We start from the raw sequence: 21563 nt of genomic DNA on the forward strand, positions 1-21563 counted from the left end.
GTGGACTATAAACCCTGTGTGTGTGTGTGTGTGTGTGCTAGTGATCAGAGCTGGACAGCAGCACTGGATCATGAAAGAGACTGGTAGATACTATGTTTCTGCCTGGTGTCCCAGAGTGAGCGGTGCACACAGGGCAGGGAATGTTGAGCAGCTCATCTGCAGTCAAACCTGGTTCAAAACCCCTCTGTGATTATGAACCTTTTCTACAGGCGTCAGATATGTCACACTGGAGTATGTCACCAGTATGTCATCTTAATATGGACTGTTGTGTAATGAATTCATGTAACATGCACTGTAAAGAACAAGCTTAGAATACTAAAGAGATAGATACAAATAATAATTTAAATGTGACTGAGGCTTCATACAATGGACAGAGAAAGGCTTCACTGCTCTACTATGAGCTTTCAAGACAAATGGGGAATGTGGATTTGAATAACAAGATTCTTTACAAATTCAAGATTTATTTTAGAAAGAGGTTGAAATTGATCCTTATACTGAATGAAATGGTATAATCAAAATGATTGTAGATGCATAGCGGCAGTTTTAGGGTAAATCAATGGTGATCTGACCCTATGATAATTCCTTAAATGAGATGAGCTCATAGATATGGATTTGGCTGAATTAATTTGACTAGGTTCTTTATAACACCTTAGATCAAGAGCAGACAGAGATACAAATCTTACAACCATTCTGGTAAGTATGTGGGCAAACATGCTTTCTGGAGCTGTTCAAATATCAAACATTTCTAGACTATTGAAAATATAATAACCAACGTGATATTCCAAATAGCTGTGTGGTCATTTACTTAAGAAACATTGGAGGACATTCCCATGACAAGAACTGGAGAAAACAGACCAAATAATGCAGTAAAACTAAAGACAATAGTATACCCTCAATAGTAGTCATTTGTTCTTTTTAATAAAAACAATCTCAGCCATTGCCATTTTTATATGAAAAACTGATTTACTTTTATGTGTATTTTTAACAGTATAACTTAACCGTGTCACCACAGCCTCCCGCAGCGCAGAGCTTCAGCCGACTAACAAAAGTCATTGAACTTGTTTATGTGCTCCAATAAAACAGCTCATTAAAGCCAAATACTGAATGTTTCTTTTTTAATATTACAGCTATTATATTTGGACCCCGTCTGTGTGAAACAGCTCAGCTCTTTCACTGCATAAGGAAATAGTGTGATGTTGTCGTAGCGATGTGAAAACCTCTCGGGGAGGAAGTTGAGAAAAAATAAATAAAAAACGTGTGAATCTTGACACCGGAGACCACAGCTCTCTGCTTCCTGTTTCCTCGCCCCAAGTCAACACTGGATCTGAGGGACGGATCAAATGTCATGATTCATTAACTCTCTTGCATTTTGGTTTGTGAGGGAAATGTGCAAGTGAGGGAAACATGGAGACACTTTAGACACATTGGATGTCAAGTTGACACAAAATGGCAGGCAAGAACCCAATAGCACGACAGACCACAGTTCAGGTTCAGCAACAAAGGTTTAATAAAGAGCAGTTCAAACCAGGTAGTAGGTATCAAGGCAAACAAATCCAGTAGGGGCAGGCAAAAGGGTAGTCCAAGGTCAGAAGGGTGGGTCAAAACGCAAGCAGGCAGGCAGGCAGGCAGGCAGGTAAACAGGCAAGAATTCAGAATAGGCTGAAGAGCTACGTAACACAAAAGACAATCTGGCAGAGAACTGAGGGAATTAACCAGTATGCATACTGTGGGGCTAATAGCTGATGGGGAGCAGGTGAGTATGGTTAGGCCAGGTGAAAGTAATCAACAGGGAGTGCAGAGTAGAGGGGAGTGGCCGGGTCTGAAATGACAAGAGAGTTAGAATGGGAACAGACAAGTGAAAAAACTCAATTGTGGCTGAAGTAGTGACATTGGACTTGAACAGAGTAGCACGGAACAGACACAGACAAGCTTCCAGGCCATTTTTTATATATAGTTGGTGTCTGCGAGAAATAAACCTGTTGGGAGACAAAGAAGAAGTACTAAAGAAATACTGTAAATAACTAAATACATCTTCACCTCATCACTTGATATTGTGGAAAGACTTGAAGCAGTGGTGGATGATGCCATATTCAGTAACTAGCTTCTTGTCCTTGAAGGCCACCGTAGCTTCTGTAAATTATCCAAATGGATGGGGGTAGAGAAGGAGCTTTAAAATATAGATCTTTCCCCATAAGAGTACATCAACATACTGCTAATACTACACACTGCACCTTTAAAATCTTGAATTGCCTTTGTATTTGACATGTGCTATGTAAATGACCCTGCCTTACTTTACTGTTCCTGTCCCTTTAACGATCCCTCTCTTTCATTTGCTGTGTTTCCCCTCAGAGTCCATCTGGAACGCTGCGTCTTTCTACCAGGAGTCCTCCTACCTCTACTTCCCCACGTTACAGACGGAGCTGGCCTCAGATATCTCCTTCTACTTCAAGTCTAGTGCTCCTTCAGGGGTCTTTCTGGAGAACCTGGGCCTCAAGGACTTCATCAGAGTGGAGCTAAGCTGTGAGTCAACGCTCCAACAGCACAATAAACAGAGGCAGCACAAGGACATGCACAAAAAATAACAACCATACATAAGAATACTTCTTTTTTTTGCCTTTTCTCAAAATGGAAATGCCAGCTGTACTGTAGTTGACAGTTTAATTTTTCCCCCCTGAAGCAAAGCTGTCAAGTCTGCACAGTGTGATGTAACCCTAATGACACACAGTCAACAGCAGTGTCCTTCTGTCATGGGAGTCATTACAAGCATTTCCCTATTACCAGTGAAGTGAAGCCCAACTCCTTTTTCATGAATACACAGCCAAATGGACAGCCATGTATTCATAGGAATGACCTTGTCAGATCAGACATATTCACCTAAAAGATTGACGTGTTTACGACAGCACTGATGCAGGTATACGCTGTAGCATTCAGGTTTTTTTTGTAGGATTACAAGAATTCATTTCAGGCGAGCTTGGATAGATCAGTACATATCCTGTCAGCAGAGAGGTACTTCAAGCAAAAGAGTGTTATATTTTTGTTATTATTTTAAGTATTGAAAAAGATTTGAGATTGTTGATTGTGGTGTGTTTTGTTGGCAAACCTTCCTCAGGAGTTGTCAGGATATTTGAATCCTGTATATATTACTGCGGCATGACAGACACTGTGAAATATTGAGGAGCTGTCAGATGAGCCTCCTCATAAATCTATTCAGGGTCATCAAGTTCTCCCAGTAGCATTGTATCCTGTTGCATCAGAAAGGGAGGAAGACACATGAAAACACTCATATTTCATGCGGTCTGACCTGGCTGACGTGTGTGTGTGTGTGTGTGTGTGTGTGTGTGTGTGTGTGTGTGTGTGTGTGTGTGTGTGTGTGTGTGTGTGTGTGTGTGTGTGTGTGTGTGTGTGTGTGTGTGTGTGTGTGTGTGTGTGTGTGTGTGTGTGTGTGCGTGCGTGTTTGACTATAGATGTATTATTTAAAATGGGGATGGTGCATATTGATGAACATCTATGTAAATATGCAACATTACAGCTGGTGGCTGATTTACATCTTTAGTCCCAGGCAGGTTGATGTTAAATTAACACGTGTGTGTGTGTGTGTGTGGTGGTGGTGGTGTGTGTGTGTGTGTTTCTGTGTCTGTGTCTGTGTGTGTGTGTGTGTGTGTGTGTGTGTGTGTGTGTGTGTGTTTCTGTGTGTGTTTGTGTGCCTTGTTTTTTGTTTAGTTTATTTGGACAACATAACCTACATAACATAAATACTAAAAAAATAGGTGTCATCTTAATTCATACAGTGTCATTGTTTTAACTCACTATTGTCCGTATATTTTTACATCATTTTGTAAAACAAAAAATGGAATTGTGTCTCTTTAAATGTATTATTGTATTTATTATGTCTGGCCTATTACTTATTCACTCTCTCTGTCCTCCAGCTCCCTCGGTGGTGACGTTCTCCTTTGATGTGGGCAGTGGTCCGGTGCTGCTGTCAGTCAAGTCCCACCTCCCTCTGAATGACAGACAGTGGCACTATGTGAGAGCAGAGCGCAACGTGAAGGAGGCCTCGCTGCAGGTCAACCAGCTTCCCACACGCTTCCTGGAGGCCCCCAAGGACGGACAACCGCGCCTAAGACTCAGCAGTCAGCTGTTTGTGGGTAAGGGGCTAGAGCCGTCACAATAAATATAAAATATAACATCTCCACCAGATAATTATCATACATTAAAAACTATATGTCTGGCAAGTGTGAAAGTTGACGGTTCACGGTTTTTACAATATGAAAAATGCATCAAATTCTAACGTATCAGAGTATTTTATTTAAACAGTTTTGAAGTGTTTCCATGCTTGAGTTCAAAAGCATAATTACATGATATCAAAGCAGGTAAAGGCAGATTGATTGACACCTTCAAAAGGTTTTCAAAGTGAATATTTGAAATAAAAGTGAAAGGACTGAAATGCACCTGTTGGAAGACATAGAAGACATACTATATAATAAATGAATAAATAACAAAATACATAACATCTTCACCTCATCACTTGATATTGTGGAAAGACTTGAGGCAATGGTGGGTGATGCAATCTATAGTAACTAGCTTCTTCTCCTTGAAGGGCACTGTAGCTTCTGTAGATTCTTCCAAACCGAGGAGTTAGCAAGGGAGCGTTGACATCTAGAATCTCACCACTATATGCTGCTAAATACTCCGACATTACACACTGCTCCTTTAAATCTGAAAGGGTGAAAGTGAGTGCAGCCTTAAAGTAAAGTGTTTCTAAAGATGTGTTTATCTTAACACATCTTTTCTGAAATAGTTATTGGTCGTCTTAATCCTTTCCAAACTGGCCTTGAGCTGTTTTTATTTTAATGGCACAGCTTCACTGGAAGAAATGGCAAAGACAGAGTCCACTTTTATTTCATCTCAAAATGTTTTCTAATGTACAGAGTTAGCCTAATGAAGCGGCGTCTTCAACAGATTTCTCCTCTTGAAGCTTGGTAATTGGACCAACTCAGACTACAGACGTCTCATAATAGCGTTTGGCTTGAACATCAAAGTGCATTATTTTGTGCCCAGAGCAAGGACTGCACATTTTTTCCTCCACTTTTCTTCCAATGTAGCCGCTGATCTGTTCACTGCTAGATTGGAGACGAGAAGTGATTACAGCCAAGCCCAACAATTACTGTCTAAACACTAGTCCTATGGGTACGGGACTAATATAGACCTAAGCTGCCCTGTTAGCTACTGAGAAAAACTAATATATTTTATTATGTTTTCATTACGGTTCAGGTTCAGCCCCCTCAACGCCTCCGAACCCACATTTCTCCAGCAGAATTGTCCCCTCTGACATTTTAATGTGTCTTTTTAATAATACATCTTTCCTCTGGACGGGACAGAGAGAGTGTCTGTGTGTGTGTGTGTGCGTGTGTGTGTGTGTGTGTGTGTGTGTTTGTGTGTGTGTGTGTGTGTGTGTGTGTGTGTGTGTGTGTGTGTGTGTGTGTGTGTGTGTGTGTGTGTGTGTGTGTGTGTGTGTGTGTGTGTGTGTGTGTGTGTGTGTGTGTGTGTGTGTGTGTGTGTGTGTGTGTCTGTCTTCTCCATTTTAGGCCTCAGCTCTTGCTCTTACTGGGTCATTTAGTTTTAGGAGTAATTTATCAGACGAGCAAAATGACAAATAGAAGCAATAATCCTCTCTGGACCTCAAAAGGACTTTGTGTCATTAATATTTTAATTGGAGGATCAAACGTGTCATTTTTCTATCAAAGGACGACGCCTCCATTCTCTCTGAAAGCAAAGTTATTATGCATGTGTGATTATGTCATTTATATAAAGGCTTTCACAGTCTTTTTAATACTTCAAATAATTGCTTGTTTTGAAAATTAGATACGAAAATTAACAATTTATCAAATAGTGATTGGGAATACATCACAGAATCTTTCATTTCCGAAGTACGCGGTTCACAAAGAAAAGTTCACACTATAGAAATCATGCAAGAAGAAACCACACTGCATACTGGCATACTGCTACATGGCACTCTATATCTGTATTATGCAAAAGAAAGTAAAATAATAACAGCATTATTTTAGTGCACTTGTGTCGACACATTTAAAACGCCCTTGAATAGAGCAGCGTTTGACTGAAGACAGATGCAGCTTGCTGGTCACAAACAACTGTTGTGATGGGTTATAATGGAATATGGAAGTGCACTACACTCAAGTGAATGTTGAATTTTCTCACCTACTCCACACACAGGAGTATAACTGTGAAAATGTGTTTCAAATATGCAATAGCTCCACAGTATCTCATATAACACAGCACAGAGGTTAATTATTTATACGAAAGCTTCTATTGTGTCTTTTATTATAGATTGTATTATGAACAGTGACAGATACATCTTTGTTTTTTAAGTATAGGTTACATTTTTTATCATATACATTTTATGTCTATACAAATGTTAATAGCAAGACACTGCAGGTGAATAGAGTAACATGTATTTTACTAAGAGATATTACCATGGGTCTTTGCCAGTAGATTACTGACAGTAAATCAAAATCTATTTAATTTTTACAGCATATAAGTGTCCACAATATTTACAGAAAGTATGAAAGAAAACATGTTATGGAAGCAAACTAGCCAAAAATCTTTAAATTGACCAGTACTTGAAAAAAATGTACTTGCATGCTGTGTATCGCCTTTAAAGATAGTCAACTTGAAAACAAATAGACCGATTCCTTGTTTGCAAGCAACCAATGATGATGCAGCATTAATAACACTAAACCAGTCTACACTTAATTGACTTTTTAATATATTGAATAAAAATACCAACGTGTGTGTTTCCTAGACAACCACAAGTTGCACACTTCACTTCTAGTAGCATGTGAAACCGATAGGTGGTTCTCTCCTGCTCAACACGAGAATAATTAGTGTTATAAAATCCCTGCTGTTTTCTCCAATCAAAATGTAACTAACTCTAGGCATATGCCAATTAACGTTTGAAAAGTACATACTTCACTCCACAAGAAACAGTACAGGATTAAACCAGTATCATTTCTTAGCCACGGGGGGTAATACAATGAGAGAATAACCACCTGTTTGTGCATTGTATCCCCAGATCAATTAGACCCATAACAGTGTGATACATTTCCATCAAGTCCTCAGTCTCCCATCTCCTTAGAGTGTGAATCCACAGCTGTCACCATGTCACAAGCCTTTTCTTCTCTGCATGTATATTTCTAAATCATCTCACAGTGGTGTCAACAGGGAACGTGTCTTGTCCATTACTCTGAATGTTTAGCTTTGATGAGGGTTCACTTGCTTAAGTGGCTGCAGAGCTGCCAGAGCTGTGCGCTGGCATTAGGTAAATGTTAGTCGTAAATCCTCATCAGCCTTGAGGGTGGATCATGGTAATAAAGTCATCAAGGATCGCTTCCTCACAGCCGTTGAGCATTAGATGGCATTTAAAGCTTTAATGTGTAACTTTTTCACATAAATGAAAGTTGGTTACATTTAAGCCATCGCCAAATGAGTTGACACAAAGTTGATTAAGCCCATCAGCTCCACACAACTCTCTCTGTATTTCTCAGCATGGCAGCGTTTACAAACTGTTGTAAGCCCCCCGACACCGGTGTAAGGAGCTCAGAAAAATCCCAAGAAGAGCCCAAGACATTTTTCAGCTGTTGATTCTACTGCTAAGAAAAATCCTGAACATACAGTAGAAGTTATTAGATCCTTGCAAGGCCACCACAGGCTTACCTCAGATTCACCGACAGTGTTGTTTTGATTACTCAGAATTCCTCATGGGGGACACGGAAGTTACGCACTATAGCTTTAAAACATACTTGTGCATATTATGTTCCATTTCTACCAAGTCTGTTCTGAACAAAAGGTCAATACATGTTACACACATTATTCCGTCTGTCTATGTATGTGTGGCCATAGGATTCTAAAACAGGCCAAAGTTACTTTAACCCTCCTGTTATGTTCATTTGTCAGGAACAGCAATGGTGTTCCGGGTCAATTTGACCCAGGGCATGTTTAAATCTCCAAAAGATGTCCTAAACCAAATCGAATCCTAACAAGCAGTGTGCACATGTCATTACCAACTCCATTACTAACTATTCTATCAATATTTAGTGCACTGTGGTGTTCCTTACCTCTAACAGGTAATGGTTCAATAAGGATAATTCACTCGTTTTTCATTAAAAAAATACATGTTCAAACTTTTTTTGTAATGTTTCACCACTTTATTACTTTTGGAACACTGGAGACAATGTGAAAAGTCTCCAGAGACATTGTGGCTTGAAATATAGCCCTGCCTGTCTCTGCATCCCACATACTGGCTGTCGATTCATCCTTGGACCCCAGCCAGGATGAGCAGCCCCAAATACGCATCTAAATGTGTTTTGTCCAGCTCCTTCCACTTTTCCCCAAAAACACACCTCCCTTCTAGATTAGTCATTTCCAGAATGATTTTCTGTATTGAATCTGGCATGACCAGCTCAAACCTGACTTGATGTCAGTCACACGAGTCAGTGCCATCCTAGTGGGCCCTGGCACTGTCTTTAAGGTGAAACTCGAAAAATTAGAATATGTAAAAGTTCATTTATTTCAGTAATTTGACTCAAAAGGTGAAACTAATATAGTATATAGACCCATTACATGAAAGGTGAGATATTCAAAGCCTTTATTTGTTATAATTTAGATTATTATGGTTTACACAGCTTATGAAAACCCCAAATTTAAAATCTCAGAAAATTTGAATATTACATGAAATCAATAAAAAAAGGTATTTTTAATACAGAAATATCAGCCCTCTATAAAGTATAATCATGCATGTGTACTCAGTACTTGGTTTGGGTCCATTCTGCATGACTTCTTGCCTTAATTCCAATTCATTTTCAATGATATTCTAATTATATGAGTTTCACCTGTATGTTTTCTGCAGACGCATATTTGGGGATGAATTTCACAATTTGTTGACATGAATGTCTTGCTTGGAGGAATAGGAATAGCAATTCCCTCATCTGGTTCAAATTCAGAGTCATTAGAATCAGAATTTAGCTCAAGATACATCCTCCTCTATTTCACTGGCATGATCAATGATGACTTCCAGAGCCTCCTGGACTGTCATCCTTTTGCTTCTGCTTCTCATTTTGTAGAGGTCTGCCTGACAGAGTGTAATGTTGGTAGGACTCCCATGCAGAGAATATTTTATATGTTTTGCCCCTCCACTGTTGAGTGTTCACTGAATGTGGGTGGAGTGTTCCCAAGGGAACATAAATGGTTCCCGTCAAAAGTCATAACACTTGCAACTGTGTGTGTGTGTGTTTGTGTTTGTGTGGGTGTGTGTGTGTGGGCGTGTGTATGTGTGTGTGTGTGTGAGATTTGGGTGAAATATGTCTCACAGTTGTAAAGAAAGAAATAGTCTTACATGTCTGACACCCTTTTACCTCCAGTTTTACTGCCGGGTCAAATTGACCCGAACAGTATCTATGTGATATAAACATGCAGGGGGTGGTTGCAAATGTGTGAGATGAACTATTTTCATATTATATGTTGATTACCCTAATTAAGGCAAGCAGAAGAAGTTTCATACTGAAAAAATACTTTTAACTATTTTTCCTAGATCTTCAAACTTTGAAACGGGTCAATTTGACCCGGAACATAACAGGAGGGTTAAGCTACTTAAGAAAGTGCATGGAAATGGGATAAAATGTCATGGAATAGTCATGGAACAGTTGAGAACATTCACTGGTAAAAAATTTTTGGTAACCCTTGTTGAACTATTCCTTTAACCCCCCTGTTAAGGAGGCACAGCATGGGGGAGACAGGATTTACACACTTAAGCTTTAAAACATCCTTACGGGTATTATATTTCATTTCTGTTCTGAACAAAAGGTCAATACATTGTACACACATTCTTCCGTCTGTCTATGTATGTGGTGGGCACTCTGGTTGACCTATTCCTTCCATCCATCCACCCCCCTCCAGGAGGCACAGCGTCCCAGCTCCGGGGCTTCCTGGGCTGCATTCGGGCTCTGACTGTGAACGGAGGGAGTGTGGACCTGGAGGAGAGGGCCCGTATGACGCCCGGGGTCAGCTCTGGTTGCCCCGGTTACTGCAGCGGCTCCAGCAGCCTCTGTCACAACAGAGGGAGGTGTGTGGAGAAGAGCAACGGCTACGTGTGTGACTGCTCCCAATCCGCCTACGGAGGCAGCGCCTGTGACCAAGGTGGGTGTGTATGTGTGTGTGTGTGTGTGTGTGTGTGTGAGTGTGTGAGTGTGTGTGTGTGTGAGTGTGTGTGTGTGTGTGTGTGTGTGTGTGTGTGTGTGTGTGTGTGTGTGTGTGTGTGTGTATTCCACACTGTGCCTTTTAAAGTTTGTAGAAGATGCATACAACATTGATGATATTGAATCAGTTCTCTTCAGCTCAACAGAAGGCATTTTAAAGTTTCTGATTGCACCATTGTTTCTCTACAGCAACAGCTGCCGGGGATCGTGGGTATTGTAGTATTTAGAGCCATCTGTCGTGGTATCATCCAGGAGATCCCCCTGTGTTTACATGTTCAAATCCCCACTCATCACAGTGCTAATTAAAATTCATATCCTGATTAATATTGAAGATATTAGTACAAGAAAACTTTACAATGGGGATATGCAGAAGGGACAATATTTCAGCACCGATCTTGCTGAACAATAGCCAAAAGTGTGAAGACAAAGGTGTTCCCCACACATTTCACACAATAACTCAGATGAGTATCTGTGTTTGTGTGTGTGTATTCAAACCCCCCCCCCCCCTCCCCCCCAAAAAAAGTTGTTTGTCATTGTTCTTCTTTGTTTGTAAAAATCGTACAGCCTTTTATTTTTATTTTATACATACAAAAATACTACTATGTACATGTCTTAAAAATCAGCATGTTTTTCAGAACAAACTGTATCATGAATCAGACAAATAAAAACATATGAACAAATCATTTTGTCTTTGGAATAGTGCTAAGATTGATTATAGGAAGTTTAATTGATGTAAGTGCTTCAGAAATGTGCGATTTTTGGGTTCAGAGTATTGAAAAAAATATAATAATCTTGGAAGTAATTGCAGTTAAAGGTAGTATAGAAGATATCTAGACAAGGCCTACTAAAATGTAAAATAAAAAAAAAAAAAATTGGAACTTTTATGTATGAAAGAAGAAAGGTTATGGAAGCAAAATTGCCAATAATCTCAAAATTGACCAAACAAGCTGAGTGCTGATCAACGGCACAAACCTTCACACCTAATGTAATTCTTTTTTTTATAGATTAATGTTGATGGAGTCAAACAAACAATCCATCACTGCCGAGGTTATTCCATTGCAGCTCACCAATGAAAAATGCGAGAACTGCAAGAGGCAATTAATACTTGTCCTGGCTGCTGACTCTCAGAACATTTAAAATGCATTAGACCAAATGATCTCTTGCGGTATGTGAGCGCCGGACAGAGCGCAGACACAAATACAACCAGTAAAGAAGAGCAGTGTATAGCCAATGCCATGGTTGAGAGTTTTTCCAAGAGACTTATTCTCAATTCTGGCTTCAGAATGTGGCCCAGCACACTGCACTGTTTGCACTGTTTCCTCTGGCTCAGTGTGTCACATATTAAAAGTGTCTCATGCCAGGGTACAGCTAATCCCACTGCTGTTCAGTCATATTCCAGGTTTTATTACAACTTGGATCTTATATCACTGTTGCTGTGGTGAAGTGTTTATGTCACCTGCAAGTTATGGACGCCTCACTTTGATCCAAGTCTTTCTGGCAGTAGAATGCAGCTCGTATATATCAATGTTTTTTCAGCTGCATAATAATACAATGGCCGATTTTTTTTTCCAAAGCTCTGAATTTTTTAACATCATGGAAGCAGTCCACTGTAAAAGCAAATGTATGATTAAAGGTGGAGTCAGCTCTGTGAATATCTCCTCACATCTGCTACCTGTCTGTACTGTGTGTAAGAACAAGAGTGTTAGTAAACGGGTATGTAATTAATCGGGCCCAATGTAGCTAGCAACGTGCACATTTACAGAACCTAGGCTGTGTATTAACACTAGATTATTTTTCAGTACGTATTGGTCATGAGGAGATATTCACTCATTTTGATAAAAACACATTTTTGACAACACACATTCTCCAGAATGACTGGCTCCACCTTTAAGCAATGAGCATTGCCTCTTTGCAAATCAAACTGTCACTTTTAATTTAGTGGATAACACAACATTGGTCGTTCAGGGTGAAAACAAGGCACCAGACAATGAAATGCATCTGCACAGCCTCATCCAGGAGATTACCTGCTTCAGTTGGCTGTGCTGCTGGCAGACACAGTGACACTACGCAATCACTCTCATTGTAAACGCTGGTGCAATATGAAAGAAGTCAGTGATGTAAGGATGTCTTTTTATGTTGGCACCCTGTGGCTTCCATTGCCTTCTTTCTACCCTTCCCTTAACTCCAGGAGCCAGGCTTTTAATTTGAAAGTGAAGAAATCTGGCTTTTTATGACATCAAAACACAGAGGAATAGAACGCTTTGTTGTTGAGGGACGTTTTACATCTCAGTTGTCAGTAGCGGTTGAGTTGACAGAGGTCTGAATGGCATTGATTGACAAACTCCTAAGTCCCTGTGGTGATGTATCAGCTACTGGTTTGTTGTCAACATTACAGTATGTCTGTGTTACCTGGTCCTCATGGAGATGCTACCACTGCTAGCTCCAGAATATATTATTTTTTCCTTTTTGTTATAATGAAGTCATTTGCTTTGATGTGTTGGTTTCATATTTGTAGTCGTGCATGAGCATAATTATGTATTTGGACAGATGTTCATTTAAAGCAGTGACTTCCTTCTGGCTCTACCTATTTGGGCAAACTACATTTTAATTGAGTGTGAAAACCAGACTTTTGATAAGGGAGTGTTGATTTTTCTGAGCTAAGTATTTCATAATGTGAAATGTAATGAATGTTGCAGGCAATTAGCTGCTTTTTAGTCTTCAAGGCGAAACAAAGCAGGCAAAAACATTATTTTTTTTTTGTTTCAAGCATTGGCCAATTTTATAGATTTTTGGCCATTTTTTTTTATTGTCAGTATTCAAATGGCAACGTGTCTTGATGATAGCTACCGTATACGTTACATCAGTTCACCCTATTCACCTTCACTATATACCTCTTAAATCTCAGAAATAGTGACAACACCACCCTTTACTAAACCTTTCCTCCCCTTGTGTCCGTGTGTCTCCAGAGGTGTCTGTGTCCTTTGAGCCGTCGTCCTCGGTGACCTACACCTTCCAGGAGCCCTTCTCCGTCATGCAGAACACAAGCTCCGCCCCCTCCAGTGTTTCCACGGAGACCAGCAGCCGGGCCAGAGAGGACGTAGCGTTTAGCTTCGTCACCTCACAGAGACCCGCCATGTTGCTGAGCGTCAGCACCTTCAACCAGCAGTACATCGCAGTCATCCTCGCCAACAACGGTACACACTGCTTTAAAGCCCCCTGTTTATCCAAAGCCACAAAACACTTTGAGGAGTTATGTTATTTGGGGAATTAGTTGCATGATAGTAAGCATCTGAAAAGAGTTAGGCATATTCATCCATCCAAATGAAAGATATTGTCATTTAAGTTTGATCAACTTTACAGAAATGTGGTTTAGATGAGGCAGGCTATGCTCTGGTTCTTATGACACAGTAAGTATTTTGAACCGATCACGGCTGGTCTCTGCCCGAATGTACTATACAAGTCATCAAAGGTAGAAACAAATCCGAGTATTCAATCGAAACCAAACCAGGCAGGTGTGAAAGCGCCCTTGGTTCTAATTAAAACTGTTCACACCGAGTTAGTGCAAACGAATCAACAGAGGTGTGACTATTCAGACACTGTCATTGTTAAGTCATCAAGAAAGTATGTACAACTGTCATCATGTATCAACACTCTGTAGACCTGACAGGTGAACAACTAGTCTCCAGCATTCATGGAACTCGGCCGGTGGTGACTCACACTGGAAGCCCACAGAGATCGAACATAATCAAATTGAATCTACTTAAAGGATTTAATCATAATCCCATGGCGCTCCCCTTACCATAGCAGTAGTCTTTAAACTGCAGGGCGTGCAGATGTGCATGTCAAACATTGTGCCTCAAGGGGAGAGAGTGAGTTAGGCACCGTAATTAACACCTAACAACCAAACTTTTTGGAGGGAAGTCTCAAGTCTTTTTTGGGGTTGCGGAAAGGTGTTGAGCAGAACAGAAAATGAGTCTGACAGAGAACAGGCAGCTTAATATATGGTACTAGTGCCACAGCTGAGAGCATGAATATAATGGAGGGCCGGCCCCAAAAAGTTTTTCAAACTGATTATAGGCTAATGAATATATTTAACCTCATGTGATTCTTATCCTCCTCTGCAACTTTGAAAGGCCAAAGTCCAACAAGATTAATAGTACTGTGTGTAGACAATAGCCTGTGTCAGGGATTGACACCAGTTTGTAAACGCTTCAATTCTGATTAAAAATGTTGTGGAGCTGATAGGCTTAATCAACTTTGTGTCAACTTGTTTGGCGATGGCTTGAAGTTACGCACTATAGCTTTGAGATGTTCCTAAACTTTGGAGTGTCCTAGTCAGTGGCTCCAACCCACTCCTCATATACAGTTGTTAGTCAGAGTCAGTGTCCCAATACACTCTGTCTTCTTGTTAGATCAGAACGCCTGTTGTGTTCTCCTAGTCTCTGTAAACAGTGCAGGGCAGAGGAGACACTCCATCCACAGTGACCTTCATCCATAGGAACACAAAGCCCTTCACCTTACAGACCGGGGAATTGTAATATTGACCCAAGCTCCACTTGACAATGCATATCTCTCTGACTCGCTGATCCGCCAGCAATTGTGTGTGTGGGCTGGAACACTGAGCACATATTGACTTATTCAGTGTGGGAGCGAAAGAGCTCTGAGATAGAGATCTCATAAAGGCAATTGAAGAAGTTTAGATGGGCCAGCATATTTATAAATAGGCGCCCACATGATTTTACGAGTTCTCTGCTTCTATTTGGCGTTTTATTGCAATGTGTATATGCTTGAAGCCAAAGTACACAGAATAGGTTTCGATGTAAGATCGACTTTTCATATCAGTCGACTTGTTTTTTTAGACCTTTTGGAGGCCTTTAAATTTGCATTCAGCAGCGAGTGCGTAAAGTGCTTGGATGGGGATTTTCTCCAGCGCTGTGTTCAAAGGAAGAGCACTACATGTGTGTTAATGCTTTGTGTGCAGGGAGCCTGCAGATCTGGTATCACCTTCAGACAGACAGGAGTCCAGACGTCTTTAGCCCCGCCCTCGGTAACCTGGCCGACGCACGACTCCATCGAATCAGGATCCACCGAGTAGGAAACAACCTCTATGTCCAGGTGAGCGCTGTGAATTGAAATCTTAAAATACATAAGGAAGTATCATACATTTCAAACCCTTTAGACAAACTCAATTTAAAGAGAATATGCGTAACTTTTTAATGTTCATGAAAAAGTCTAATGTTTCCTCTGATGATCATAAATGACTTGTTCGAGCTAACCAGACCATCAGTGAAAAGGGCTATTACAAAGTTAATGTTTAAACCTTTTTAATTTGTGATTTGGCTATTTTAAATTACTTACCAGTTATCGTATCATCTAACAGCCTTCTTTGGCGTATGGAATAGAACAGCATTTGCTTTGGTAATTAGGAAAAATCCTCCTTACATAAAACTGACTGTTGATGCATGTCACAATTACCACCTGTTGTGACTCATAATCCATCTCCAGCTAAGAGCACGTTTGTCAGCATTAAAATAAATATATGAGAAATTACCAAAACACAAGGAACATATCTGTATAAATATATCACAATAAACGAACAAACAATGTGTAACACATAGTAATTAATTAAATTCTGTACAATGACACAATTAATTATGTCACCAAGGCAACACGATTACATGTTCTACCTTCTACGCACTAACACTTAACAATAGACAGATGGTGCCAATCAATGTTTTCTCTGCATTGCCGTACCACCAGCTGGTCTATATAGCGTTTTTATAAAGCACATAGGACCTCATTGAAATGCTGCAGTGTTTTATTGCACATCATCAAGTTAAGTGATGTGACTGAGTCAGCATGGTACGGTGGTGCACAAGTGAAAAAGGTTGAGATCACTTCAGTTCAAAAGCGTTCTGTGGGCGGATATGGTTTTTGTGTGCATGGGGGGCTAAAGAGAGAACACAACTCTACAATCTATAATGTATTGGAATGTGCTGGCGCTGCTGGTGTTACTTGGGTTTAGAGTTCCTGTAATTGGCTTGTTATTTGATTTCTCTCCACTCAACCAGATCGACCAGGACATCCACACAAAGTACACACTGTCATCCGATGCAGAGCTGATCTTAATCAGATCCCTGACATTGGGAAAAGTCACCAGTAAGTCTTTCCCATCACGCTGCAGAGAGAGATTGCTGTTACACTCCCATGTCCCTATTCCCTATACCTGTTTTAATGGTTTTACTGTGAGAATTCCTTTGTCATACCTTAACTTGGTTAGTCAGAAATTACAGACCTTTTCGTGATGTTGTCTATTTTGCCTACATAGCATGTCTTTCTTTCAAGTTGAAACTATGTTCATTTAGGTGTTTATCTGTAGAGTTATCCTATACGATCATCTTTAACGGCCATTATCTTCAAATGTATCCTAAAACTTTATTTTAACACTGAAGTTTACTCATGGTTAGTAAGATTTTGCCATATTTTCATATTTATTCAAACATTTAACAAAAAATTGTAATACAAAAAAAATAATTGTTTTAATGCAAGATATCAACCGGACAAGTAGCATGATATCGCCTATTAAAAATGTTACCCTATTCAACTGCAGTGTATTGCCTTACGAAACAGAAAATGAAGTATGTCACCAGTCATAAACATAAACACATACATATATTGTTTAACCCCTCCACTGTGTGTCTGTAGGGAGGGAGAACTTCCATGAGGAGGTAATGCAGGCGTCCTCTAAAGGTTTCCTGGGCTGCCTCTCCTCAGTCCAGTTCAACCACGTTGCTCCGCTGAAGGCAGCGCTGACAAACCGAGGAAGCTCATTGGTCACAATCCGCGGTCCGCTGGTCCAATCAAACTGTGGAGCGCTGGCAGAGTCCACCTCACACACGCAGCAAGGTAAAACACACACGCCCATAAAAGGTCATTTTCCAGGCTGAGCTACTGTACATACTAAGCAATACATGCTGGGATCGACAAGCCCTCGTATAAACAATTAGATAAGTTAGTTAAAAGGTGTACAAAACTGTTTGAACACCTAGGTTTACACACCAGCGCTACATACTGTATGTTTGTATAGTTACTGGCAATATTGCATTGGCTAGATATAAGCAACAGCCAGAACCTATTTGTGCATATGAGAAATACCGGCACCACCTCTGCTTTCAATGAAGAAGACTTCACTGTTTGTGTCAAAACATTAGTTACTGCAGCTTAATAACAAGCGCCATTATGGTGCATCTGTTCACACACACACACACACACACACACACACACACACACACACACACACACACACACACACACACACACACACACACACACACACACACACAGTCACACACACACAGATTTAGAAGATTTAAAGTGGAAAAAGACATTTGCCTCACAGTTAAGATGATAATGTTGGACAGACGATGGGAAAGCACAGCTGGTGTGTGTCTGCATGAGACAGACTGCAATTTGCCAAATTTACGAGTCGCAAGTTAGACGTCAGTTTTAAAAACAGTGACAGTTTAACAGGAGGACAGTAAGACTCATTTGTATGCTTTGAGTTGACTTGTTCATTTGGTGAAAGTCTGGGGCCTGCACTATAAAGAAAAGCTTTTTCTGCGCTTTTCTGGCATCAAAAATCTAGGTCACTTCTTACTCGGATAGTAAAAGCATGTGCTGCTGTAACAATATACATGTCCGCACTATGGGACGAATAAAGGTAAATAATAACACATTGTTAAATTCTGAATTGTTATATTGAGGGTAACACAGTTTTTTTTTCCGTTTAACAACAAAAGGGTCATAAGTATAGATATAAGAGAAGGGTAAGATGTGAACACTACTGCATACTTGTGTGTACTAGCCCACTTCGAGCACTGATTCTAGTGATACCAACGACACACTTTCCCGAAATTAAAATTTTCTATTTTCTCATCTCTGCTTTTCCAGATCAAACTGTAACAGCAAACAAAGATAAGGAGCAGCACGGCGGAGGCACCCAGAAGGACTTAGCAGTTATAGCAGGTCTGTGTTTGTGTTTCTCTCTCGTCTGTTTTGCTTTATTTTTCTTTGCCTAATCGAGGATGAGTCCCAGCTGTCCGTTATTTGTCATTCTCTCCATTTGTCTTCTAATTCTTTTTTTTGATACGGGTTCCCGATAACTCTGTCGCGTTCATTTTCATTTGTGTCTCTTATACGGCTTGAAATTACACTTAAATTTGATGGTGATGATTTTATAGGATTTCTATGGGCTTTTTTTAAACAGGGACCCTTTGCAGTGTATTTTTCCTCACACTTATTCTATGTTGTTTGTTGACAGTAGAAATGCTCAAAGCTGATCTGCACAATGAGTATGAGAACAAGAAAATCATTTAAAGGTGTAGTCGGTGATTCTGGAGAACGTCTGTTTTCCAAATCACTATTCGCTGCATTTAGGTACAAAAAAAATCCAGTGCTAATACACAGCCTTGGCTCTGTAAACGGGCATGTTGCTAGCTACGGTGGTCCTGCAGTAAATCCTAAATACACGTTACTCTTGGTAAAGTAGTGTTTTCATTGGTCCTTCAATGCAACAAATCGGCCGCGACTAAAACAAAGTTGCAGTTTTTACAACCAGTTAAATATTTTAATCTGCTGTAATCATCTTAACTATGATACATAAGAACTCACATTGACAAACACAAAACAATTACGGACACTGCAATAACATTGTGAGCCTAAGAAATAAGCCTCCACTTTAAATACACTAATAGAACCTGAGTGCATTAGTGGGTGTATGACCTTATTATGCTGCTCAGCAGGGCAGTGCTGTCAAAGAAACAATACTTAATAGTGATTTAGTGATTCGTACCTCCACTGCTAAACTGTGCTATATTAGGTCACTGTGTGTAGTGTTCTGAACTGTATCCAAACACAACAGTTTGGTTTAAAGGTAAGATGTATTTAACCCTCCTGTCCCTCAGCTACAACACATGTGCATCATTTAGAAATAGCACTGCAAATACCACAGCACAGTTTTTCCGTCAGTCTGCCCCAGGGCAGCTGTGGCTACTATGGTAGTTTACCACCACCAGTATGACTGTGTGTGAATGAATGGAACCTGGAACCCTGTAAAGTGTCTTTGAGTGCCTTGAAAAGCGCTATATAAATCCAATCCATTATTATTCATTATTCATTATTAGAAATACTGCACGTGTTGTCAATTTGATGAAGCAAGATAGTTTCTCTATTTGCTTTTGTTTTGTCAACTGCATTTGTTTTCTTAAAGTGTAGAGTGTTGAACTCTCAGGGCCACCGTAGTTAACAAGTAATCTCTGTGACAATAGAGTCAAAGCTAATGGACATTACTGTAACTACTTTATGTCAGGATCATAGTTCAGTAGAAGAGGGCAGCCATGTTTGACAGCAGTGTTCCCTGGTGCATAGTAATGCATCTTCCTCAGCTGTACAAAGAGGCAACGGCGCATATGGACTGTAACCATGGCAATTTCAGCTGTCTAATCATCACTCAAAATCGACTCGTGGCTCTGCTTCAACCGTGCTACAGCCTGAGTCTGACGACCAAACTTTCTGACATGTCAGAAATGTTTCCGACCGTCCGATGCCCGTTGGGGAGCAGTTGATATGTCCTCGCTAGCCCCTGTACACTGCATGGCAAAACAGCGCCCGACAAAGAGAAATACGGCCCGATTTTAAAGTGAAGAACTTGGATCAAATCGGGGCTAGACTCGTACAGTGTATGCCCAGCTTTATAGGTGTGTGAGGGGTTAGCTGAAATACAAATTTAAATTACCTTTTGGGACCGTGTGTGAATCAGCTTGTGTATTTGACTATTAATAACTGGACCAACTTGGGGTCGCTCATGGCTACAGGCTCAGTCTTCAGAAGCAGCAGACCCGGGTTGGAATCTGGCCCTTGGTCGTTCTCTGCATGTCATTCCCCTCTCTGCCCCCATTTTATTTCAGTCTCTACAAAACTGTCAATGGAGCTTGCAGAAATGCCCCCACCCCCCATACAAAGAAGGAACTTGACTAACTTAACATTACTGTTTCCCAGGTGTGGTAACAGCGGTGGTGTTCATCGCGGCGTGCGCTCTGGCCGTGATAAGCCGCCTCCTCTACCAACAGCGGCGCGCCCAGAGGAGCCATGGCAACGGAAACACAATCAAAGACGACGAAGGACATAGCAGCGTATACACAGACTACAGGACAGAGCTACATCTCCACAACTCAGTCAGGGACAACATGAAGGAGTACTACATCTGACTGCAGTGTGTATGGACCCTGAGCTACAAACTTACCTCTTTTACCGCTTACAAAGGGACTAGCAGGGGGGATCTCCGGGATTTCTTACGACAAAAAATCTGTGTGCTCCAGTGCAAAGCAAAATGGCCGAACCTTAAAGATATAGTGCGTCAACTTCTTCCCAAGAGGAATTCTGAGGAATTTGGGCATGGATTTTATTCCTTCTGCTGTACGTCCAGGTTTTTTTCTTAGCAGCAAAATCAACAACGGATACATATCTTGGGCGCTGCCTGGGATTTTTCTGAGCTCATGTGCCAGTGTCAGGGGGTGACACCAGTTTGTAAACCCTGCCATACTGAGAAATACAGAGAGAGTTTTGTGGAGCTTATTTGGCGATGTCTTGAATGTAAGCGACATTCATCCATATGAAAAAGTTACACGCTTTAGCTTTAGCAGCTATAACAGTGTATTATGATGACGGGGAAGCTGTCAGAATCAAGCCGCTGTTGTTTCGATCATTGCAAAATGTGTAAAGCAAAATGTGTAAGCATAAGCAAAAAGATTAATGTTTTCAATTGGCAGACGATCAGAGGGACACAGTGCAGTGTGCGATAAGCTGTTGTCCATCCTGAATGCACACAGCAACAACAACAAAAAAAAACTTTTATTTGAAACCCTCAAATGCTGAACATTTTCCACATTGTTTCAGTGGGACTCACTATATTGAACTCGCAAGTCAGGAAAATGTTTAGGCCAGGCCTGTAAGATATGTGCACGTTCGCTGCTGTCTTTGTTTTTCCCAGTGGTGGTGAATGTTGTAAGACGAGGAGAAAAAAAAGGGGGACAATACTGCCTATACTGTATGAGTGCCTAATTTGCATAAAAGTTTTTATTTGAATATTTTAGTTAGGAGTCGTTCCTGTGATTTGCACAAAAGCAGCAGTGGTTTTCACATAGAGAGGAGCTTGCTGTCACTCAGCTCTGTAACCCGCCCACAATACATACAATTAAAGGACCCGGTCATGCACAACATGTGCCTGTTGACTATTAG

General features: G+C 40.6%; 1 protein-coding gene across 1 annotated transcript in view; it reads left to right on the top strand.

Annotated features, from left to right (window-relative positions):
* The window catches only part of LOC307259013 (contactin-associated protein-like 5), a gene marked incomplete at both ends in the record, with an annotated part of 88752 nt that extends 68219 nt beyond the window's left edge, over nt 1-20533 (top strand). The window contains 9 exons of the mRNA XM_080038727.1: nt 2350-2520; nt 3927-4145; nt 9970-10209; nt 13235-13462; nt 15250-15383; nt 16340-16427; nt 16974-17174; nt 18219-18293; nt 20325-20533. Of these exons, the coding sequence (XP_079894853.1) occupies nt 2350-2520; nt 3927-4145; nt 9970-10209; nt 13235-13462; nt 15250-15383; nt 16340-16427; nt 16974-17174; nt 18219-18293; nt 20325-20533 (1565 nt within the window). The remainder of the gene's footprint in view (nt 1-2349; nt 2521-3926; nt 4146-9969; nt 10210-13234; nt 13463-15249; nt 15384-16339; nt 16428-16973; nt 17175-18218; nt 18294-20324) is intronic.
* Between the last annotated feature and the right edge of the window lie 1030 nt (nt 20534-21563).

Source organism: Ammodytes marinus (assembly GCF_949987685.1).
Source record: "Ammodytes marinus genome assembly, chromosome: 12".
Lineage (NCBI taxonomy): Eukaryota > Metazoa > Chordata > Actinopteri > Uranoscopiformes > Ammodytidae > Ammodytes > Ammodytes marinus.